Source organism: Ochotona princeps, chromosome 15 (genome assembly GCF_030435755.1).
Source record: "Ochotona princeps isolate mOchPri1 chromosome 15, mOchPri1.hap1, whole genome shotgun sequence".
Taxonomy (NCBI): domain Eukaryota; kingdom Metazoa; phylum Chordata; class Mammalia; order Lagomorpha; family Ochotonidae; genus Ochotona; species Ochotona princeps.
This window is the reverse complement of record NC_080846.1, coordinates 16426216-16451575: the sequence shown is the minus strand read 5'-3', so window position 1 is coordinate 16451575 and position 25360 is coordinate 16426216. Positions and strand designations below refer to the sequence as shown.

General features: G+C 46.9%; 1 protein-coding gene across 1 annotated transcript; it reads left to right on the top strand.

The window, feature by feature from the left end:
• Positions 1–3332: 3332 nt before the first annotated feature.
• Positions 3333–24813, top strand: CS (citrate synthase). Its single transcript, XM_004589666.3, has 11 exons — positions 3333–3537; positions 15481–15531; positions 16162–16269; positions 16789–16854; positions 17677–17808; positions 18038–18226; positions 21427–21626; positions 22034–22163; positions 22273–22374; positions 22822–23031; positions 23274–24813. The coding sequence occupies exons 1-11, from the start codon at positions 3496–3498 to the stop codon at positions 23442–23444; spliced, it is 1401 nt and encodes a 466-aa protein (XP_004589723.1). The 5' UTR covers positions 3333–3495; the 3' UTR covers positions 23445–24813.
• Positions 24814–25360: the final 547 nt, after the last annotated feature.

The window sequence follows — 25360 nt, the reverse complement described above, 5'->3', positions numbered from 1 at the left end:
GGTTCCCGGCTTTGGATTGGCGCAGCACCGGCCCGTTGCGGCTCACTTGGGGAGTGAACCATCGGATGGAGGATCTTCCCCTCTGTCTCTCCTCCGCTCTGTATATCCGGCTTTCCAATAATAATAAAATCTTTAAAAAAAAAAAAAAAAAAAGATATAAATTACGGTGAATTGTCTCACTTAATCCTTGCCACCAGGTGGCACTGTTGCCCCTGCCCATTTTAAAGCAATTGACCCAAGGTCAAGATGACCTCAATGCTTATCCTTCCCAGGAGCACCCTTTAATTACCAGACATTTAGTACTTCAAAAAGATCGTGACACTTTAATTACCAGACACTTAGTACTTCAAAAAGATCGTGGAAAAAATCAAATAAGTTTATTCAGGTGCAAAGAAAATTTTTAGATGTATGTATAGTTCAGTCATAATATGCATTTTCTATATATTATATGAAAAATTTTTGTGCACAAAGACAAGCCTGCACTTTTATTCCATTTCTCCATAAACTTTTTCTTTTTTTTAAGAAATATTTTTATTTATTTATTTATTTATTTATTTTTTAAAGATTTATTCATTTTATTACAGCCAGATATACACAGAGGAGGAGAGACAGAGAGGAGGATCTTCCGTCCGATGATTCACTCCCCAAGTGAGCCGCAAGGGGCCGATGCGCGTCGATCCGAAGCCAGGAACCTGGAACCTCCTCCAGGTCTCCCACGCGGGTGCAGTGTCCCAATGCATTGGGCCGTCCTCAACTGCTTTCCCAGGCCACAAGCAGGGAGCTGGATGGGAAGTGGAGCTGCCGGGATTAGAACTGGCGCCCATATGGGATCCCGGCGCGTTCAAGGCGAGGACTTTAGCCGCTAGGCCACGCCGCCGGGCCCGAGAAATATTTATTTTTATTGGGAAGTCAGATATACAGAGAGGAGGAGAGACAGAGAGGAAGATCTTCCATCCGATGATTCACTTCCCAAGTGACTGCAACGGGCCAGATCTGAATTTTTCTGAAGCCAGGAGCCAGGAGCTTCTTTCAGGTCTCCCATGCGGGTGCAGGGTCCCAAGGCTTTAGGCCATCCTTCACTACTTTCCCAGGCCACAAGCAGGGAGCTGGATGAGAAGTGGGGATGTGAGGATTAGAGCCAGCACCCATATGGGATCCTGGTACATGAAAGGCGAGGACTTTAGCTCCTAACCCATCTCACAAGGGCCCCCCCCCCCCGTTTTTTGGAAAGGCATATTTACAGAAAAAAAGATAGAAAAAAAATCACCCCCTGGTTCACTCTACAAATAGTCGCAATGGCTGGAGGTGAACCGATCCAAAGCCAGGAGCCAGGAACTTTTTCTTGGCCTCTCATGATCCCAAGGCTTTGGGCCACCCTCTGCTGCTTTCCAGGCCACAGCAGGGAGCTAGATGGGAAGTGGAAGAGCTGGAACCTGAACCAGTGTCCATATGGGATGCTTGCACTTTGCAATGTGAGGATTTAACCACTAAGATCGCGCCAAGGCCCTGCTTTGTTTTACTTAACTTCTCCCTGTCTCCAGGCCTTTGCCAGATTCAGAAAGTGACTCAACGGCAGCTCCTGTGTGATGCCATGTAGCTCTCTGATCCTTGGGTTTTCTTGGTGCCCTTACAGCTCTAGCTATCAAGATTACATAGCTTCAAAACAAGCCCAAAAAGTCTGCATGTCCAAGGACCATATATCAAGGGACTGACAGCCCCCCTCTACTTTCTCTTCAATCCCTAAAGCTCTGAAATAGGTTACCCCTATTGTCACTCTACACCTGACCCTTCAGTAGCCTCATGCTGAGCATGCCACCTGTATTTCAGAGTATGAGAGTCAGGGTCCCAGTCAGTGGACTGGTCTCCGTGGATCATTAACTAGAGGGGAGGAGCTGGGTCAGACTATCCTAAGGCTGGGAAGAAATTCTCAGTGAGATGCTAAATTGGGAGCAAATATTGATCATTGAGGCTTTGAAGCCACCAGGGATTTGGCTGAAGCCCATGCCCCTCTGGGACTTTGATGTGGTGTCTCTTCAGCATCCTCTTTGCTAAAGCCTACCTACCTGACCCCCAAGCCCGGGAAGCATCGATTGACAGGTGCAAAGCCAATTAATTATAGGCAACTTGGAAAGAGAAAATAGGTTTGGTTTTGGGTTTGTTGGTGGCAGAAAATAGGTTTGGTTTTGGGTTTGTTGGTGGCAACTGTCCTTACTGAGGTCCACGCTATAAAACCATCTTTATCAAGAACTCTGAACTTTGTTGTTCTTGCCATGTTTTTTTAGTTTTTTTTTCTTTAGTTACTGGGTTACATGGAGAGATCTTGGGGCTTCTAGATCAGATCCCCCTAGCTCTTTAGGTCTGTTCCCCTCTGCTGTTGAGTCATTGATAACAACAGATTCCAGATATCCAGAAGTCCTGGGCTCCAGTCCGCCCAGAGCGGTAGCGGTGTGGAGGGTCGGAGCACAGGGGAGACGAGTGTACATGTAGCCACGTAGGAGAAGGCTCGAGCTCTACAGAAGCCACACGACACAAAGCCAGGGTGGGTTTGCACACCCCGATCTTGTGATGCGATTAAGTACGGGGTAGACTTAGACTGGCCATTTGTGGTGATGTGATGGCAGCAGCGCTGAGACTTTAACCCAGCTGCAGATGCGCCAGCCTGCCCCGGAAGCTTTTCTGTCAAAGGAACGTTTGTGAGATTGTGGAATGCCAGGCATTAGACATAACTAAGCATTGAAAACGTAGGCTCCTCTTTCTTGCTCTTTTCCACAGATGGAGGCCTATTTGTATGTGGAATGCCGTAGCCTCCGCTGGTCTCAAAAGGATTTCAACTCTGGCGTCACAGTCACAGCCTGTTTTCCACATGCTGTCACCTCCACGCTCACGAAGTCATTCATCAAAGACATGATTCAGGAAAGCAAGCCAAAGGGTGGGAGGAACGGGCGATGAGCAGCTGCTACGAGAATATTTTCAAGGAGCTGGCTTCGAAGACTTTCCAAGGCCAAGTCCTGGGGCTTTTTCTTTAGGTATTGGGTTAGAACCACCTCCCCACACCCCCGCCTCGCCTCACCCGCGCCCCTTGCGTTCAGGGTAAAGGGAGAGCCCAAGTAGGAAGTTAACTGAGTTCTCAGGCACACACTTGGCCACCTACTCCGCCTCTCCCTCCCTCTTCGACTTCCACTCCGAAAGAGCCGAAACCGGGCGGACCAATCCTCTTCGCCCCAACTAATGTCAAACGGCGCAAGTCCCGCCCCCTCCTCCGCATCTGACCAATGGTAGAACCTGAGGCCGGTTCCCCGGGGAAGAGGCGGGTCCTCGCTGAGGACCCCGGGCTGGGCGCCGCCGCCGGTTCGTCTACCCTTTCCCTCAGCCGCCTCCTTTCAACCTTGTCCAGCGTCGGCGCGGCCTGTGGTGGTACGGCGGGTGGTTCGCGAACCTGCCGCAGCTCTCGGTCCCCGTTTTCCCTACCCCGCCAGATCCCGGATTTCACCCGCCATGGCTTTACTCACTGCGGCCACCCGACTCTTGGCAGCCAAGGTGAGCAAAAAGCGAGGGAAGGGAGCGACCGGCCGGAGCGCGCCGGGGTGGGGCTGAGGCGGCCGCCCGGCCGTCCGGCGCGGGGAACTCCGTCCCTTACCCACGCTGCCGCGGGCCGCCGGGCCCTGGCCTGTGCTGACGCTGCCCTTGGGCCTCCGGGGGACAGGGTGAAGGCTGCTCGCCCCGGGCTGCAGTGTCGGGCGGGTGGCCAGGCCGGACTCTGCTGCTGTCATCCCGCATGGCTGAGCGGGGAGAGGGGGTCTCCCCTGGAGTTAGGGGAAGACTCTGGTTTTGGAGGCGGGGGCGGGAGCCTGTGTGAGCAGCTACGTCCACTTCGGGCCCCTAGGCCGTAGCAGAGGCGATGGCCAATTCTCTTTCTGCTTAGCAGGGAGGGCGCTGTCGGTGCCCGAGCTTGCCGTTTCCGTTTCTTCAGCACAGTCATCTAAGTCTTTTGCTAGAGGAGTGGGACCCTTGGGTTCTTCTTTGTCCTTGGGACTCTAACTTTTTTATGGAGGACAAGCTTAAGAAGGGTGGAGCACATCTTGTAAAACCAGGTTGATATCTCACATGGTAGGAGAAAGAATTGGAAAGGTGCTTGCACCAAATTGCACAGCCAGGAATCCAAGGTCCCTGGCTAGCGAGAGTAATGCCAAGGTCACATGACCCGTCCTACAACCTGCTTGCCCAGGTTTCGCTGTGGCTCTTCATTCAGTCTCCATACGCTCTCTGGGGGGGTGGGGGGCCCTTCATGCGTCGTTTTGGGGGGTTGCAGCAGTCGGAAGCCTTCTGGCCCCTGAGGGTGCCTGCAAGTTCCGATGGTCAGCACTTTATGGGTCCTTTCAACAAATTGCTGTGCTGAGGCGTCTCCATAATGGAACAGGGTCAGTCCCAGGAATGACCTTGACTTCCCGTGGAGTATATACTTGCCCTTCTGCAAGCATGCAGGAGCCCAGCACCCGCAGGACAGCAGGAGAGCGGCCTGGTGGGCAGGGCCGAAGTGATTTCCCGTGGGGTGCTTGCAAGCCTGAGTCTTGATTGTGTGAGGGAGACTTGTCTTACTTGGCTGTTGCTTCTCCCACTGCCAGAGAACAGGGTAAGCAAACCTCTTGGGAAACTGAAGCAAGTTCTAGATAGCATTTTGGCAGAAGAGGGGACACTATAATTAGCTCATTCCAGAGCTCTTAACCCACACCAGAGAACCTAGCACTACCGTGAGCCTGAACTGCAGAAAGCCTCTGGTCTTACCTTTTGAATGAGCTCCGTCTTTTAAGCCTCTTGAGAAGCTTTTGAAAGGACAGAGCCATATCCGTGTGACATCGTTACTGTTCACTCTCCTTTGGAGATACCAAAAAAACCCTTCTGAGTGGAAGCTATTAGAAGGGTTTGGACCCTTAAAATGAGCACAGCCCACGAACTCAGGAGTGAAAAGTTCTTGAGAAGTAGGGGAAATGATCAGCACCCTAAGAAACCTTTGAACATGTCAGCATTGCTTGTACCTGCTTGAGCTTTATAGATTAGCCTGCAGCTTACTGGGTACCTGGAACTGGTCATTGATTTTACTTGGGAGTTGTCTCCTGACCTGGGAGGAGTGATCCAAACCCCACCTTGATTTCCAAGGTCAGGTACAGTTTCACTTTTCTGGGAAGGGTTTTTTAACCTTGCTAGGAGACAGAAATGCTAGTCATTGTTTCATTGGTGCACCCCACGCACTGCAGGGTCATTATAGGAACACCTGGGTTGGGGAGGTAACCCAGTCAGAGCCTTGAGATTGTTTGACTTGCTTATTCAAGTGATTTAATGCTCAGCTATGAGCTTAGCATGAGCTGTGGGGGCCACAACTTTGTGACACACACACACAAAAGAAAGATCTTTTACAGGCAGTCTGGGTTTGGGTTTATAGAGTAGGGCTGGGAATTATAGAGTAGGGCTACCAGGTAACTTTTGAACTCTTTTTTTTTTTAAGATTTTTTTATTTTATTACAAAGTCAGATATACAGAGAAAAGGAGAGACAGAGGAAGATCTTCCGTCCGGTGATTCACTCCACAAGTGAACTGCAACGGGCCGGTGCTGCGCCGATCCGAAGCTGAGAACCAGGAACCTCCTCCAGGTCTCCCACGTGGGTGCAGGGTCCCAATGCATTGGGCCGTCCTCGACTGCTTTCCCAGGCCACAAGCAGGGAGCTGGATGGGAAATGGGGAGTTAGGACACAAACTGGCACTCATATGGGATCCGGGTGCTTGTGGGTTGAGGATTAGCCAGTTGAGCAATAATGCCGGGTTCCTTAGTAGTCCTTCGGTGGTGGCTTGGACACAGCATGCCAGTTAGGACAGAGGGGGTAGGGGAGAAGTAAACAGAAAGGAGGGCTGACATTCTAGAATCCAGGCTGGACAGCAAAAAGATGACTAGACTTGGTGGATCTCAGAAAAGCCACACTAATTTCTTTTTTTTTTTTTTTTTTTAAGACTTATTTTATTACAAAGTCAGATACACAGAGAGGAGGAGAGACAGAGAGGAAGATCTCCCGTCCTATGATTCACTCCCCAAGTGAGCCACAACGGCCGGTGCTTCGCCGATCCGAAGCCGGGAACCAGGAACCTCTTCCGGGTCTCCCACGCGGGTGCAGTGTCCCAATTCTCTGGGCCGTCCTCAACTGCTTTCCCAGGCCACAAGCAGGGAACTGGATGGGAAGCAGAGCTGCCGGGATTAGAACCGGCGCCCGTATGGGATCCCGGCGCGTTCAAGGCGAGGACTTAAGCCGCTAGGCCACGCAGCCGGGCCCACCACACTAATTTCTTTTGCTCTCTGATAATGCTTTATGTGATAGAGTTGAATAGGATGTGAAATTTAAACAGGAATGAAGCAACTTTAGCAATAACTATTTCTGTTTTTTGGTTTTTTTTAAATATGGACTTGGTGCCATGGCTCAGTTGGCTAAATCCTCACCTTGCAAGCACCAGGATCCCATATGGATGCCAGTTCATATTCTGGCCGTTCCACTTCCTAAACAGCTCCCTACTTGGCCTGGGAAGGATGGCCCAAATCTTTGGGACTCTGCACCTGTTACCCAGCATAGCAGGTAGCAGCTTTATTTGCTATGCCACAACACCAGCCCCAGTAGTGCTTTATTAACATTGTTCAATTCTCCTTTTTTTTTTTTTTTCCAAAATTTATTTATTTTTATTGGAAAGGCAGATATACAGAGAGGAGGAGAGAGAGGAAGATCATCCCCTCTGATGGTTCATTCCCCAAGCGCCCTCAATGGCTGCAGCTGAGCCAATCTGAAGCCAGGAGCCTCTTCCGGGTCTCCCATGTGGGTGCAGGGTCACAAAGCTTTGAGTCGTCCTCGACTGCTTTCCCAGGCCTCAAGCAGGGAGCTGGATGGAGGTAGAACTGCCAGGATTAGAACCAGAGCCCATATGGGATCCTGGCGGGTGTAAGGCAAGGACTTTAGCCGCTACGCTATCACGCTGGGCCCAACATTGTTCAATTCTTAATTTCACTTGTCCTTGCTTTGCCTTGTCTGTTAACATGCTGTCATATATATATATTTGAACCGCAGAGTTACAGAAGGAGGGAGACACAGAAAGAGATCTTCCATCTGGTGGTTGACTTCCCAAATGGTTTCAATGGCCAGACCTAAGCCAGGAGCCTGAGACTCTGGGTCTCACATTGGTGCAGGACCCAAGTGCTGGACTGTCTGGATTAGAGAGTGGCATGGGCCTGCATTATGGCATGCAACGCCAGCATCCCCTATGGATGCTACTTTGATTCTTGGCTACTCCACTTTAATCCAGCTCCCTGCTAATGCATCTAAGAAAGCAGTGGAGGGTGGCCCAAGTCTTTGGACTCCTGCACCCATGTGAGAAACCTAGATTAAACTCCTGTCTTTGGCCTGACCCAATCCTGGCTGTTGTAGCCACTTGGGGAGTGGACCAGCACGTGGAAGACCTCTACCTCTATATCTCTGCCTTTCAAATAACTGAATCTTTTTTTAAAAAGGAAAAAAGTGAAACATCTGGGAGGCCAGCAGTACTACCAGTGCTGGCCTCTTCTGGGAGTATCTGGGGAGTGAACTAGCACATAGGAGTTTTGTCTCTCAAAAAAAAAAAATGTCATGAGCATTAGTGTACTTTAATAGGTTTTATCCAAAAATATCTTCCTAGGCCCCCTTTTTTCCCCCAAATGCCTTAGGAAAAGTTTCTTATAAATTCCTGGTAGAACAAGCATTAGGATCCAAAGCTTTTTTTTTTTTACAGAGTACCATGGTGGGATGGGGAGGGATGTCCCATCTACTGCTTCACTCCCCAAGTGGCTGCAGCAGCTGGACCTGACCTGATCCAAAGCCAGGAGCCAAGAACTTCTTCCAGATCTCTCATGTGTGTGCAGGGGTTCGAGGATTTGAGCCATCCTCTGCTGCTTTCCCAGGCCTTGAGCAGTGGAGCTGCCAGGACTTGAAGTGGTGCCACGGTTGGAAATTTAACCTACCATGCTATAGTGTCCTACCCCTAGGAGCCAAAACTTCCAAGAACTAAGAGATGTGAAAGAATGGCTTTTGGGGGCGGTGCTGTGGCTTATCAGGCTATGCCTCTGGCTGTGGTGCCCCCATGGGCACTGATTTGTGTCCCAGCTGCTCCTTGCTTTTGGTCTACATAAGGAGCGGAGAATGGCCTAAGTGCTTGGACCTAACTCTGCCTTTCAAATAAAGTCAATCTTTTTTTAATTTATTTTTTTTTAATTTTTATTACAAAGTCAGATATACTGAGAGGAGGAGAGATAGGAAGTGGAGCTGCCGGGATTAGAACCAGCGGCCATATGGGATCAAGGCGAGGACCTTAGCCACTAGGCCACGCTGCCGAGCCCAAAGTCAATCTTTTTTAAAAAATAGCTTTTGGTACCTGAGAAGGAACTGAAGTAACTGATCCTGTACACTTTTCTTCACCAACCAGTGTCCATATGGGATCCTGGTGTTTGCAAAGGGAGGGATAGCCAATTGAGCCATCGCACCACCCGCTCAAGTAGTCCTCTTGTTGTGGTCTTCTCCACTGAATGAATGAGTACACTTCTAGAAAAAGACTGTTGGAAAATGATAAGTACAGTTATTTTTGTCATTTTATTTTCATTAGAAAGTCAGATATACAGAGGAGGAGAGACAGAAAGAAAGATCTTCCATCCGTTGATTCACTCCCAAGTGGCCACAGTGGCCAGAGCTAAGTTCCAATCTGAAGCCAGGAGCCAGGAACTTCTTCCGGGTCTCCCACGCAAGTACAGTGTCCAAAGGCCTTGGTCCATCCTCGACTGCTTTCCCAGGCCTCAAGCAGGGAGCTGGCTAGAAAGCGGACTGCCACGATTAGAACCAGTGCCCATATGGGATCCCGGTGGGTACAAGGCAAGGACTTTAGCTGTTAGGCTACTGCACCAGGCCCACAATTAATTTTTTAAGATTGTCTAAAGTGTTGGGCCCAGCGGCGTGGCCTAGCGGCTAAAGTCCTTGCCTTGAAAGCCCCAGGATCCCATATGGGCGCCGGTTCTAATCCCGGCAGCTCCACTTCCCATCCAGCTCCCTGCTTGTGGCCTGGGAAAGCAGTTGAGGACAGCCCAATGCATTGGGACACTGCACCCGCGTGGGAGACCTGGAAGAGGTTCCTGGTTCCCGGCTTTGGATCAGCGCAGCATCGGCCCGTTGCGGCTCACTTGGGGAGTGAATCATCAGACGGAAGATCTTCCTCTCTGTCTCTCCTCCTCTCTGTATATCTGGCTGTAATAAAATGAATAAATCTTAAAAAAAAAAACAAAGATTGTGTAAAGTGTAGAGTCACAGAGAGGGAGAAACAAAGAGAAAGAGAGAGGGTATTTATCCACTGATTCATTCCCTGAGCGGTCCAAATAGCCGCGACTAAGCCAAGCAGAAACCAGGAGCCTGGAATTCCATCTAGGTTTCCTATGCATGGCAGGGGTCCAGGTACTTCTCCAAGCACAGCAGGGAGCGAGTCTGAAGTGTAGAGCATTCAGGACGGAAATTAAATAAATAAATAAATAAATAAATAAGTAAGTAAGTAAAATATATGTCATGAGTCTGTATAGGATGCTGGCATCACAGGTGGCAGTTTAACATGCTGTGCCCAGTATAACTCCTGTTGGATACAATTATTAAGGAAACTACTATGAGTATGAAGGGTCAGTCTATTCAGGCTAGTAGGTGGCCTGAGTAGTGTAAGCCAGTTTTCCAGTGTCACCATTGTGAAACCCAGTGGTTAAATGGCTTTAGTTCTCTGACCTGCTTCTGAGGAGAGAAGAGTCTTTTGTCCTAGGGCTTGTCCATTTTCTTTTCATGCAAATTGTGCATTGGAAGCCTCTAGTACAACACATTGCTTTTCTTTCTTTTTTTAAGATTTATTTCTTTTCATTGGAAAGGCAGATCTTACAGAGAGAAGGAGAGACAGAGAAAGATCCTGTATCCTCTGGTTCACTTCTCCAAGTGCTGACAATGGCCAGAGCTGAGCCAATCCAAAGGAGCCAGGAGGAGCTTCTTCCAGACTTCCCACACAGGTGCAAGGTGCCAAAGCTTTGGGCCATCTTTTACTGCTTTTCCAGGCCACAAGCAGGGAGCTGGATGGGAAGTGGAGCAGCTGGGACTTAAACTGGTGCTCACATAGGATGCTGTCATTGCAGATTTGAGCTTCACCCATTGCACTGTGGGTCCAGCACCACTGGAGGAATTCTTACAACGAGTAGCACCATGTAAAATATGACGGGTTTCTGGGTAATTGTGATAACATCTCCCTTTTGAGTGAGATGACTGCCTGATTGGCCTGCCAGCTGCTGTTGGAGTAAGGTGACTCTACAAGTGGTGTGGGACCAGAAACCGCAAGCTCAGCTGCCACACCTCCAGGGTTGGGGGAGGAGCTGGTAGGTGGAAGTTCAAGAATGACTCAGCTTTGGAATCGCATGTTCCATCAGTGAGCATATCCTGAGTGTACGGTACAAGGCCACTCAGTAGCTTGTTTCAGTCAGGGGAGGAGCTGAGGTAGTGTGACAGCCCTCAGGTGTCTCCATTGGCAGAGCTTAAGGTGCGTGTGTTTCTTCTGAGAGCTTACATCTCATTCTAGAGGCCCTTAGATATGAAATTGGAGATTCACTTCCTGTTGCAGAGCTGGAAGGAATTACTCATTCAACCCGTCTTCAGGCGTCCCTGCCGCTTTTCTGGGATCCTCCACTTCCAGGAAAGTATTCTGGCCTTTGATGGGAGGTAGTGATCCAACATATTTCTTAAAAACAGATGTTTGTTAAACTCAGTTATGCACAAGTCACTGTTCTAGGTAACTTTGATGGAAATTACTTCGTTTACCAGCTACTCTGAAATTAGACTTTCTTCTTACCATTTTAGGGATGTGAAACCTGAGACTTAAAAGTTAGATTCCATAAGGAGAATAACACAGCTGGGAAGTGGCTGAATCTCATTTTAGGACTTGGTGCTAGCTAATGACACATCAGAACAACAAATTGTTTTTGGTTGGTCTGAGGCCCAAGATGCTACTGCTGGCTAGTAGGTCCTATTTCATTTTGAGATTTGGTTTAGCTATTTGAAAGGCAGAGTTAGAGGAACAAAAGATCTTTTGCCTGCTGGTTCACTTCTCAGATGGCCTAAATGGCAGGACTAGCCAGACTGAAGGTCTCCCACATGGTGGCAGGACCCCAAGCACTTCTGCCATAGTACACTGTTTTTCCCCGGTTCTTTGGAAATGAAGCAACCAGTAGTCATGTGGGATACCAGCATCACAGGCAGCTTTCTGTGTCACATTGATGGCACATTTTTAACCTACTTTTTTTTTTTAAGATGTATTTTATTTTTTATTGGGAAATCAGGTATACAGAGAGGAGGAGAGACAGAAAGATCTTTCATCTTCCCAAGTGGCCGCAGTGGCCAGAGCTGTGCCCATCCAAAGCTAGGAGCCAGGAGCCTCTTCTGGTTTCCCATGCGGGTGCAGGGTCCCAAGGCTTTGGGCCGTCCTCAACTGCTTTCCTAGGCTACAAGCAGGGATGGGAAGCGGGCTGCCAGGATTAGAACCGGCAAGGACATAAGCCACTAGGTTACCATACCAGGCCCAAGATATATATGTATTTTTTAAGATGTATTTGTTTTGGGCCCAGCGGCGTGGCCTAGCGGCTAAAGTCCTCACCTTGAACGCACCTGGGATCCCATATGTGCACCGGTTCTAATCTTGGCTGCTCTACTTCCCATCTAGCTCCCTGCTTGTGGCCTGGGAAAGCAGTCAAGGACAGCCCAAAGCTTTGGGACCCTGCACCCGCGTGGGAGACCTGGAAGAGGTTCCTGGTACCTGGCTTCAGATTGGCGCAGCACCGGCCATTGCGCTCACTTGGGGAGTGAATCATCAGATGGAAGATCTTCCTCACTGTCTTTCCTCCTCTCTGTATATCTGACTTTGTAATAAAAATAAATAAATCTTTTTTAAAAAGATATATTTTTTATTAGAAAGGCAGAAAGGGGGAGATATGGAAGAAAAGATTTTCCATCCAATGGTTCACTTCCCATGAGACTGGCCGTGGCCGGAGCTGAGCTGATCTGGAGCCAGGAGCTTCATCTTGGACTCCCATGCCAGTGCAGGATCCCAAGGCTTTCGGCCGTCCTCAACTGATTTCCCAGGCCACAGTCAGGGAGCTGGATGGGAAGTGGAGCAGTGTCTGAGCACACATCAGTGTGAACTTGTGAATGATTTAAACATTTGTGGCAGAATTTAAATTGCCCACCTCCCTTCTCACGGTGCCTGTGTTCCAGTGCCTCTTCCTACTACTGATTCTAGTGTCCTGCCTAGACACTGCCTGGAGGGCAGCAGATGGTGGCTCAACAACATGATAGCTTATGGACGAAGGGTCCACCTGGGACATCATTCACTACTCAGCAAGTGCTTCAGCAGGGAGCCTGATTAGAAGTCAAGAAATTGGTTCCTTTTGTGGTAGCCTAGCAGCTGAAGTTCTCGCCTTGCACGCGCCGGGATCCCATATAGGCGCAGGTTCTAATCCTGGTAGCCCCACTTCCCATCCAGCTTCCTGCTTATGGCCTAGGAAAGCAGTCAAGAACAGCCCAAAGCCTTGAGACCCTGCACCCGCATGGGAGACCTGGAGGAAGTTCCTGGCTTCTGGCTTTGGTTTGACTCAGCTTCAGCCATTGCAGTCACTTGGGGAGTGAATTGTCAGACATAAAATCTTATCTGTTTCGGGCTCGGCAGCATGGCCTAGTGGCTAAGGTCCTCGCCTTGATCCCATATTGCCGCTGGTTCTAATCCCGGCGCTCCACTTCCTCTCTATCTCTCCTCCTCTCAGTATATCTGACTTTGTAATAAAAATAAAATAAATCTTTAAAAAAAATCTTATCTGTTTCTTCTCCTCTCTAAATATCTGACCTTTCAGAAAAAATAAATCTTTAAAAAAAGGGGAGGGGGGAAGAATTTCAGAAATCTGTAGAGCGCTCGTGGGATGTCAGTTTCTAGCAGTGGCTTGCCCCATTGCCTCAGTGCTGGCCTCTAGACTCTTCAAAATAATCTAATGCAGAAAATTTAATCTTGTCTAAGGTAGCTTCTAATGTTAATTGATGTTGTTTGTTGACCTTTGCAATCAGAGAGCCTTTCTGAGTCTCAGACATATTTTTCTGGATAATTTTCTTCCTGAAGAATATCTTGAGAAATTCCTGGACTGGGACAGGCATTTGAGCTAGTGGTTAAGATGAAGCTGGGTTAAGAAACCCATATCCCACCGTGGTTTGTGTTCTACCTCCTACTTCTGATGACAGCTTCCTGCTAATGCAGACACTGGGAAACAGCAGTGATGACTCAGATAATTGGGTTCATGCCACCGCATGGGCAATCTGAACTGTGTTCCCAGTTTCTGGTTCCCATATTTGGACCTGGCTAATGCAAGCATTTGGGGGAGTGGACAGGAGCAGTCTGATATCTCCGTGGGTGAGCTATGTGTTTGTTTCAGATTTTAAAAATATTTTTTGTTTGTTTCAGAATTATTTATTTTGGTTTCCAGCGTGGTAGCCTAGTGGCTATAGTCTTTGCCTTGCATGCACTGGGATCCCATATAGGTGCCAGTTGTAATCCCAGATGCTCCACTTCCCCTCCAACTCCCTGCTTGTGGCCTGGGAAAGTAGTGGAAGATGACCCAAAGCCTTGGGACCTTGTACCCGCATGGGAGACCCAGAAGAGGCTCCTGGCTCCTGGCTTCAGATGGGCTCAGATCTGGCTGGCAACTACTTGCAGAGTGAGTCAGCAGACAGAAGATCTTGGTCTCTCCTTCTCTCTGTACACCTGCTTTTCCAGTAAAAGTAAATAATTTTTTAAAAGATTTATTCATTTTGATTGGAAAGGCGGATCAGTTTTACAGAGAGAAGGAGAGACAGAAAAATCCTAAGCCTGGTGCCATGGCCCAGGAGCTAAAGTCCTGGCCTTGAATGCACCAGGGTCCCATATGGGCATTGATTCTAATCCCCATGGCCCAGCTTCCCATCCAGCTCCCTGCTTGTGGCCTGGGAAAGCAGTTGAGGACAGCCCAAAGCCTTGGGACCCTGCACCCACATGGGAGACCCTGAAGAAGCTCCTGGCTTCAGATGGGCTCAGCTCTGGCTGTTGCAGTCATTTGGGGAGTGAATCATCAGACAGAGTATCTTTGTCTCTGTCTCTCCTCCTCTTCTGTATGACTTTGCAATAAAAATTAAATCGTTAAAAAAAAAAAGGAAGAGGGCCCAACACAATAGCGTAGTGGTTAAGGTCCTTGCCTAGAAAGTGCTGAGATTCCATACGGGTGCCGGTTGTAATCCCAGTAGCTCCACTTCCCATCCAGCTCCCTGCTTGTGGCCTGGGAAAGCAGCAGAGGATGAACTACAGCCTTGGAACCCTGCACCAACGTCGGAGACTCAAAAGAAGCTCCTGGTTTGTGGCTTCAGATCAGCTTAGCTCCAGTCACTGAAGCCATTTGGGGAACGAACCAGTGGATAGAGGATCTTTCTTTTTTAAAATAATTTATTTCTTTTTATTGGAAAGGCAGATGTACAGAGGAGGAGAGACAGAGAGGAAGATTTTCCGTCTGAAGATTCACTCCCCAAGTGGCCGCAAGGGCAGATGCTGTAGTGATCCAAAGCCAGGAGCCAGGAACTTCTTTCCAGGTCTCCCACACAGGTGCAGGGTCCCAATGCTCTGGGTCATCCTCAACTGCTTTCCCAGGCCAAAAACATGGAGCTAGATGGGAACTAGAGCAGCTTGAGTACAAACTGGTACTCATTGGATCCTGGTGCTTTCAAGGCGACGATTTAGTCGTTAAGCCATTGTGTTGGACCCTTTTTAAAATTCCTTTAGTACTAGTGTATAATTGATGTATTTTTAAAAAAACCTTTGTCATCTGAAAATATCCTTATTCCACTGCTTGTTACTGCCTTCCGCCGACACACACACAACTCAGTAGCTTAATATTTGCTTTTAACACTGTTTTGGGGAGATTTTACAGATTTATTGTTGTTGCTGAATAGTGTTATGCTGGTTTCTCTGTTGGGTGCCCTGTCTCCATGTGTTTTTCCCTGGAGATTGGTAGTCCTGCTGCGAATGGCTGTCCTCTGCCTGTGGGTTCTCCCTAGGCTGCAGTAATGGACTGCCATGGAGGCTAGGTGCCGAGTGACTCATCACTTCATTCATTTGTTTTCCTTGGTGCTAATTAGAAATCTTAAATCCAGATGCGTATGTTATTCTAACATCTGCTTGGAAGATGGAAAAGAAAGCCTTCCAGGATTGCATGTGAAGCTCTGGGTGAAATGAAGCAAAGTTAAACCTGCTGCCCTCTATAGACTGTCATTCCTTCCAAGCCATTCGGAATCTTTTGTAGCTTGTTTATTATTATATATAGTATAAATATATATATATATTTTTTTTTCCCAGAATTCATCCTGTCTTGTTCTTGCTGCCCGGCGTGCTAGTGCTTCCTCCACGGTAAGATTTTAGCAAACTGGAAAGTGATTGGGGTGGCATGTCACTGAGTATCTCCTAGAAGTATCTTTTATTAATGTTATTGTAAGTATTATTATTACTACTATGTTAAGAAATAATTTACAAAAATAAAAAAAACAAAGCAAAGAACAAAAAAAAAAAAAGAAATAATTTACTCAGTTTATTGAGGTATATCAAAAATTTTTACTTTTTTTTTTTTTTTTTTTTTTTAGATCTATCTATTTGAGGGGGCAGGCAGGTCGAGAGGAAGAGAAAGATGGATCTGCCTTGGGCTGGTTGATTCTCCAAGCGGCTGCAATGGCTGGGGCTGGGCCAGGCTCAGCCAGGAGAAAACATTCCGTTCTGATCTCTCACATGGGTGGCAGGGGCCAGAGCACTTGGGCTGTAATCTGCTGCTTTCTCAGGTGCATTGGTAGAGTAGCCAGTTCTCAAACAGCACTCCAAAGTGGGACACCAGTGATAAATGTGACTGTTTCATTCACTGTGCCATGATGATAACTCCAATTTTAATCATTTTAAGTGTATGGTTGGTTGACAATTAGAGCATACTAGAGAACCATCTTCAGGCATCTGCTTTGCAGGAAACCTAACTTTTTCAACTTTACTTTTTAGAATTTGAAGGATGTGTTGACTGACCTGATACCTAAGGAGCAGGCCAGAATCAAGACCTTCAGACAGCAGCATGGCAAGACAGTAGTGGGCCAGATCACTGTGGACATGGTATGGGCTCTGTGCTGGTGGCTGGTGGCTGGTAGAAGTAGCTCTGTCGTGTACTTCAACAACAGTACTGTTCTCCCCACTGACCATTTGAAAGTATTCTGTCCCATAAAAGGAAATGTTTTTTATTTATGGTATTCATAAAAGATTAGATTATTTCTACAAACGTGTTGATTGGGCTGAGTCTAATTCACCTATGAAAAGGTAAATGTAGTTTTTACTCCTATTCCCAATTCCTCAGCTTTGGGTGTTCACACACTGAGTTGCTGATGCACCAGTTCACCCAGGAAGGCCCTTTCAAGCAGCTTTAAGATGACTTTCTCCCAGGCCTAGAGTCTAAGTAGCTCACGTGATGGTTCTTCAGCCGTTTTTAGCTATTGGTTTTCATTCCCTTCCCCTGTAATAGATTTTGTTCTCATTACTTTGGTTGATGGGAATGGAATATTAAGGGTATCAGTAGAAAAAAATATGCAAATAGAAATGTTAAGGTTTTTTTTTTTTTTTTCTTGTTGATGTTTTTAGATGTATGGTGGCATGAGAGGCATGAAGGGTTTGGTATATGAGACATCAGTTCTTGATCCTGATGAGGTAAGCCACTGTCAGTCACTAACAACTGAGCTCACTAACCACATAGAACAATCAGTACACGGAGCTTTTCAGACCTTGTATTAGACCAGTGAAGAGACAGCAGAGCTCAGCACCGGCTTCCATAGTTTTGGAAGTAGAAGTTGAGAGTAGGCATACATGGAATAACTAAAGTTTACTCTTTTTTTTTTTTTAATTTAAGACTTGATTTATTTTTTATTTGAAAGGCAGATTTACAGAGGAGAGACAAAGATCTTCCATCCGCTGCTTCACTCCACAAATGACTGCAACGGCTAGAGCTGAGCTGAGCTGAGCTGATCCATAGGCTTAGTTTGCTATGCCGCAGTACCAGCCCCCCATTTTTATTCTTTTTAAGATGTATTACTTTATTTGAAAGGTTGAGTTACAGAGAGAGAAGACAGATTTTCCGTGGTTTACTCCTCAGTTGGCCACAGTGGCCAAGGCTGGGTCAGGCCAAAGTCAGGAGAACAGAACTCCATTCAGGTCTCCCATGTGATGTGGGTAGCAGAGGCTCAAGCAGTTGAGCCATTTTCTGCTGCTTTCTTGGGCATGTTAAGAGGGTGTGGAGTGGAGCAGCCAGGACTTGAACTTGTACTCATGGGATACCAGCATCACAGGTAGCAGCTTAACCCCACCGTGCCATAGTGCCAACTCCTAATTTGCATTTTGAAAATATCAGCAGTGAATAGTACAAAGGCAGAATTAAGGTATGTGGAGATATAACCCAGCTGATTAAAAGGTCTGAAATAAATGGAACTTGCAAGCTAATAAACTTCAGAGTTGTAATGTTCACTTTCCTCCCAGGGCATCCGTTTCCGAGGTCATAGCATCCCTGAGTGCCAGAAGCTGCTCCCCAAAGCTAAGGGTGGGGAAGAACCCCTGCCTGAGGGCTTGTTCTGGCTGCTGGTAACAGGACAGATCCCGACGGAGGAACAGGTACAGCAGACAGACTCAAGCCCTTCTCTTTGCCTTTCTCTAATCTCCAATGCCTAATCCTTCTCTGGCTATTAGTAGTAATTTATAAAAGACGTATAGTGAGGGGGAAGGAATCAGCTGAGTTGCAGATTGTGTTGAATGCTTTCCTTTCTTCATATGTCATTGTTTTATTTATTTTCCTCTTTGTTTTTCCATGCTAGTGTTCTGAGCAGTGTCTCCCTTCCCACAGGTTTCTTGGCTTTCAAAAGAGTGGGCAAAGAGGGCAGCCCTTCCTTCTCATGTGGTCACCATGCTGGACAACTTTCCCACCAACCTACACCCCATGTCTCAGCTCAGTGCAGCCATTACAGCCCTAAACAGTGAAAGTAACTTTGCCCGAGCATATGCAGAGGGTGTCCACCGAACTAAGTACTGGGAGGTAAGGAATTTGAGTGGGGTGATTGATGTGTGATGAGAATTCAAGGACTTGAATGTGAAGACAGAAAAAGGTAGAATTATTAGGAAAATCACTTCTCTGATTTTTGCTAGATATTACAGATATTCATTGTAAGCTTGCTTTGTGTTGTCAGGATTACAAAGATGAATAGAACGTGGTTATTTGATTTGGTGGTAACACACGTGTTAAAGAGAATTTCCTTTCTATAAACTACTGTAATAAAGGTATGTACGTGGAGCTCTTGGAACATTGAAAAGGATGTGAGCCAACTGCAGGATTCCTGAGGAATATTTCACAGACCAGTTTCATCTTACTCCCAGAAAGGCCAATATACAGAAAGGAGAGAAAAAGAAGTATCATTGCATTCTCTAATTCACTTCCCAAAAGGCTGCAATGGCTGAAGCCAGGAGCCTCTCCAGGTTTCTCATGCGGATGCAGGGTCTCAAGGTTTTGGACCATCCTCTGCTGTTTTCCCAGGCCACAAGTAGGGACACCCAGAAGATCCTCGCTTCTGTCTAACCCAGCCTTGGCCTTTGTGGCCATTTGGGTAGAGAATCAGTGGATGGAAGAGCTCTCTCCCTATTCTCCTCTGTCTTTTAAAATAAATCATAAAAGGAATATTCATAGCCAGGGCCTGGCGTGGTAGCCTATTGGCTAAAGCCCTGGCCTTGCATGTGCCGGGATCCCATATGGGTACTGATTCTAATCCTGGCTGCTCCACTTGGAAAGTCAGATACACAGAGAGAAGGAGAGACAGAAGTATTCATTGCTCTCTGTCCATTGATTCATTTCCCAAGTGGCCGCAACAGCTGGAGTTGCACCAATCTGAAGCCAAGAGCCAGGAGCTTCTTTCGGGGTCTCCTATGTGGGTAAAGGGTCCCAAGGCTTTGAGCCGTCTTTGACTGCTTTTCCAGACCACAAGCAGGGAGCTAGCTGGAGCTAGCAGGAGTAGCTGGGCCCTTATGTTTTCATTTTATTTTAATGTTCTTCAAGTAATTCAGGTAATAGGTCTACTCTATAACTTATCTTTTAGAAATTGACAGAGTAACTACTTTGTCTTGACTGCTTCAAAGTGGGAGAAAACAGCTTCACACTTTATTATAAATGCCTATAATGTATTCCCAGCCATCCAGACATGTTGCATATTTAATATTGTCCTCTACTGAACTTTGAAAATGAATCTTGGAGATTGGTGCTGTGGCTCAAGAGGCTAATCCTCCACCCTATGGTGCCAGCATCCCATATGGGTGCCCATTAGTGTTCTGGCTGCTCTACTTCCCATCCAGCTCCCTGCTTATTAGTCTGGGAAAGTAGTTGGGGATGGCCCAATTCCTGGGGCTCCTGGCTTCAGATCAGCCCAGCTCTGGCTGTTGTGGCCATTTAGGGAGTAAACCAACAGATGGAAGATATTAAAAAATAATAATACAACAAGGAGGGTCCAGCGTGGTGACCTAGTGGCAGTTAAAGTCCTCGCCTTGAACACACTGGGATCCCGTATGAGCGCCGGTTCTAATCCCGGCAGCTCCACTTCCCATCTAGCTCCCTGCTTGTTGCCTGGGAAAGCAGTCGAGGACGGCCCAAAGCCTTGGAACCCTGCACCCGCGTGGGAGACCTGGAGGAAGTTCCTGGCTGGATCAGCACAGCTCTGGTCATTGTGGTCACCTGGGGAGTGAGTCATTGGACGTTAAGATCTTCCTCTTGGTCTCTCCTTCTCTGTGTATATCTGCCTTTCCAATAAAAATAAATAAATCTTAAATAATAATAATGAAAGGGAAGAATGTAAATCTTTGAATTTTGTATTTTGGGGATTTGCCAACCTTCTGGGAGTGTGTGTAAGCTCTGCTGATGTATGAGGACACTTCAAAACCTTCACAGAAAAAAAGGTTTATTTTTGCACAAAAAAGTTTTAAAATCCCCATGTGATTTCTTCATGTTAATGTCTTTTTCTATTGAACTTTCTGAAGACTTTCTCATTATGTGTAGATTTCAAATTTTTTCATTAATATAAGCATTCCTTTCATTTTTTTCTGGAATATTTTGAGGTACGCTCATATTTGTCACCCTCATGATGTGTAAGTAATAGAAGTTAACACTGTACAAAAATTACCACCGCTTTTTAGAAAAGATTTAAGTAAGAGAGAAAGATCCATCTGGTTCACTCCCTAAATGTTTGCAACAGCCTGGGCTGGGCCTGGCCAGAAGAGCCAGGTACTCTCTCTGGTCTCCCACATGGGTGGTAGGGCCCAAATATTTGGGCCATCTTCTGCTGCCTTCCCAGGTACATTAACAGGAAACTGTATCAGAAGTGGAGTGGCCAGCTGGGACTGGTTCTGGGATATGCAATGCTGCAGGTCCTCCCCACTAGCTGTCCTAGTTGAATAGAGCTTGATGGTCTTTGCTGCCATATCTTGTTATCTTTCTCAAAGGTCAAGCTTTCTAGTTCATTTCCCTGTTAGGGTGAATTTTTTTTTAAAGATTTATTTATTTTATTACAAAGTCAGATATACAGATAGGAGGAGAGACAGAGAGGAAGATCTTCCATCCGATGATTCATTCCCCAAGTGAGCCGCAACGGCCGGTGCTGCGCCAATCCGAAGCCAGGAACCAGGAACTTCTGGGTCTCCCACGCAGGTGTGGGGTCCCAAAGCATTGGGCCGTCCTCAACTGCTTTCCCAGGCAACAAGCAGGGAGCTAGATGGGAAGTGGAGCTGCAGGGATTAGAACCGGCGCCCGTATGGGATCCTGGGGTGTTCAAGGCGAGGACTTTAGCCTCTAGGCCACACTGCCGGGCCCTAGGGTAAATTTAATTATGCACTATTTATGTAGAATTGCCTGACAACTTTCAGGCCCCAAGTTCCTCATTTGTAAAACTCACAGGATTACATTGAAATTAGTGTTTCACCACCACATTCACTGAGTGCAGGCTTGGAGTAGTGGAAAGACATCAAAGTTCAAACTTGAATAAATAAAAATATATAAAATTTGTTTTTAAAGTTCAAACTTGACTTTGGCATTTAAATATTATGAACCTCAGTTCCCTTATCTATAAAATGGGTTTTGCATATCTTTTTGTAGAGAAGAATTGGGAACAATGTATTCTAACCAAATAGTATAACCCATGGGGGAAAGTACCTTCTGTGCTGTTAATCCCTTTTTTCTCCACGATGCTCTTCTCCCATCAGTTGATTTATGAAGACTCTATGGATCTGATCGCAAAGCTACCTTGTGTTGCTGCAAAGATCTACCGGAATCTTTACCGGGAGGGCAGCAGTATTGGGGCCATTGACTCTAAACTGGACTGGTCCCACAATTTCACCAACATGTTAGGCTACACGGATGCTCAGTTCACTGAGCTCATGCGCTTGTACCTCACCATCCACAGGTAAGCGGACCCAGTGGTCAGCAGCAAGGAGACAAGCATGTCTTAAGGTCTTCAGGGATGATAGACAAGAGGGTTCTTCCAGGTGAATCCTGGGGTGGGCTGGTTGTCACTGCTCCCTTAAGTGGTCTTTGGGTTTTCCACGAGCTCCCCCTTCTGGCCATTTCTATTAAAGCTGGGGTTGGGATTGGAGAACTAAGCTCACAGGCATAATCAGCCAAGACCCTCTCCAGGTCTGTGGATTAGTTAATAAAACCTGCTAATAATATTACGATGTCTTTTACAAGAGCTTAGGTGTAACGGGCTGGCTCTGGGCTCATAGTATGTGATCCCATAACTAGACTAGTGTGTGTCCAGAGAACCGCCAAGTGTGTCTCCATTTGTTTTCCTTTTTCCCTTCTCACCTGCAGTGACCATGAAGGTGGAAATGTAAGTGCCCATACCAGTCATTTGGTGGGCAGTGCCCTTTCAGATCCTTACTTGTCCTTTGCAGCAGCCATGAATGGCCTGGCAGGGCCTCTACATGGACTAGCAAATCAGGTAAGACTTTTTTTTCTCTTCATGTTTTTCCTACCTGTATGCTTTGCTTCTGATTTTGGCACTGTCTCTTGGTATAAGTATTGACATTCTTTCCCTCTCCTCACTTTAGGAAGTACTTGTATGGCTTACACAGCTACAGAAAGAAGTTGGCAAGGATGTGTCAGATGAGAAGTTACGAGACTACATCTGGAATACACTCAACTCCGGACGGGTAAGCTGAGATGCTGAGCAACTAGGAAGGAAGCCAGGACACAATTTCTGCAGTTTGGAAGAATTAAGAAGACAAGAGAGGTCTAGACTAATTAGAGAAGGAGATTATTTTATTCATATTTGTCTACTCTGAAATGTTTTTTAATTTACTATGTGGCACTCATGTAATGTTACAGTTAAGTTGCCACTTGAGGTGCAGGCATCCTATCTTGGAGTTCCTGGTTTGAATCCCAGCTACTCTGCTTTCATCCAGCTTCTTGTTAATGTATACCCTGAGAGATAGCTCAAGTGCTTGAGTCTGTGCCATCCATCTCAGGGACCCAGAATTCTGGGCCCCTGGATTTCACCTGGCTGTTGAAGGCATTTAAGGAGTGAATCAGTGGATGGAAGGTGTTTAGAATTGCTACTTAACAATACCAATGATCCTTTCCCCACTATACCCTTATAGGTTGTCCCAGGCTATGGCCATGCGGTACTGAGGAAGACTGATCCACGATACACCTGTCAGAGAGAGTTTGCTCTGAAACACCTGCCTAATGACCCCTTGTTCAAGCTGGTGGCTCAGCTATACAAGATCGTGCCCAATATCCTCTTAGAGCAGGGTAAAGCCAAGAATCCTTGGCCCAATGTGGATGCTCACAGTGGGGTACTGCTCCAGGTGAGTCCTTCCTTATCTTATTTATACCAAACACTACTGACAATCAAGTTCCTGGTTAGAGCAAGGGGGCTGCTCCTCAGAACCCTCATTGCTATTCCCAGTGTCGTTTCTATTTAAGACTGACTGGCTTAACTCCATGGAGAAAAACGGAGAAGCAGGAGCCTCTTGTTTTGTATCTTCCTAGACTTGTGATGACACTGCTGGCATGTTTTTGACAAAGTCTTGTCCTCTTTTCCTTTTAGTACTACGGCATGACAGAGATGAACTACTACACAGTCCTGTTTGGGGTGTCACGGGCACTGGGTATACTGGCGCAGCTCATCTGGAGCCGGGCCCTGGGCTTTCCTCTCGAGAGGCCCAAATCCATGAGCACTGATGGTCTGATGAAGTTTGTGGACTCGAAGTCGGGATAAAACGGAAGACCAGGGGAAACTACCAGAAAGTGAAGAAGCTTAAAAAACGTATATACTTTTTGTTTTTTTGTTTCAGGGGGCCTTTAAAGACTTACAATTAAATTGTATCTGAGGCACTGAAAATAACATTTGAGGTTAAAGTACAAATTAAGATTTTCAAAGATCAAAAATGATGCCCCTCTTCCCTGTACCCTGCTCCTTCCCTCTTCCTGGTATGGGCTGCCCGATACCTGTAGGATGACCAGGACAAGTGCATGTGGCATGGGTTGGGTTTGGCCTCCGACCATCTCTTAAGAAGCAGGTTCCTCCTATCTCGGGTCAAATCTGGCTGTGGAAAATCTGTAGTCAGTTTGGAGTTTTGGCTTCAAGTCTGCCCAGTCCTTTCTAGGCCAGCAAACCAGGACACTGTCCCTTGTTTCCATAGGAATCATGTTGGATTGCCATCTGTACCAAGCCCCCCGATCCTCTCCCATGCACAACCTAGCAAAACCTGCTGATTAGCTGGACATGCTTTGACAAATTTTTTAATGCTATCGGATGACCATAATGGCATGGCATTTGTTATGACTGGTAACCAGTGTTTGACTTCAGTTCTCTAAAATTGCCCCACTAAAATTAAGATGTGGGAGTGTTCTGTTTCCCACTACTTTAATACTTCACCTCCTTCCAGACTTTTTATGTCTGTTGCACCTCAAATGGGATACTCTGAACCTCCAACTCTAGGTCCCTACTTGAGACCTCCTTCAGCAGATCTGTGGTCTTTCCAAGTCACTTGGCCTTTTATCAGTGCATAATGTGAACTAAACTTTTTACTTCCATAGAATATAAAGCCACTACCCCCTGACCTCTCCCCTCCTTTGATCTGTTGGGGCATAGATCAGGGGCTCAGGAATGAGCCGCATGGTATCTTCATGGTCTGTCCCAGGGGTACCAGCTCTTTATGAACAGGGAAATGAACCAGGATTAGACAGGACTGTCTTTGAGTTTCAGCCTCTGAGGCTGACTGGGAAAAGTGTGAGGCTCCCTCCTCATCCCCTGCCACAGGAAAGAGTCCCCTTATTTATCAGTGTCCTTTCCCTGTCCTTCCCCTGGTGCTCACATTACAGTATTTGTTGTAGAAGCCCCGCTCGCACAGGTTTTCAGTGACTCAGAATGCTCTACTGCCTTTTCTGTAAGAAAGGATTGAGATACACTCCTACCGTGCCCCATCTCCCCTCAAGACTCCTGCCTGTGTTTGTGTGGACCCCCAAACCCCAGAACCACACTGTTGAGATGGACACACTGTAAACCCCTGGGTGACTGTCAAGTCATAATGCAGACTTCAGGTTGTTCTGTACAAAATACAAAATAAATGTTTTTATTAACAATGCTTGAGCCTGTGGTTAAATAAGGCCTGGAAGAATATTTACAATGAGTAAGGGGCCTGGCTAGCAAGACCCTAGATGTAGAGGGTCTAAGTTGTCCTATGCATCCCTTTATCTCGAGGCAGGTTTGGCCTTATTTTACCCTTGGCAGGAAAGTCTCCCCGGGAGGTTTCCAAAGCATGCTTTTGCCTTTTCCTGGGGTTAAGAAGTCCTTCACCTTTAGCCCTATCCCTCCTCTCAGTGTAAGACAGAACACTCCAGAAACATACCTGAGACCTCACAACTGTTCATGTGACCGATCCAAAACTGGACTAGCCCAGTGGGTGAAAGGAACAAATTGTACCAAGGACAGATGAGCTAGGACTGCAAGCTTAAAACCTTGGGCCACTAGAGGGCTCTGTTACTTTGTGAAGTGCAGCTTGAAGGAGAGCCCCAAAATAACAAGGGGTGGTCCAGGGGCATCCCCCTCTATCGGAAAGTCTGTGACCAGATGATTTGTCCCCAGGCTCCTGCCTCCCCCCAACCTTCTGGAAAAAAAAATCTATAAATAGG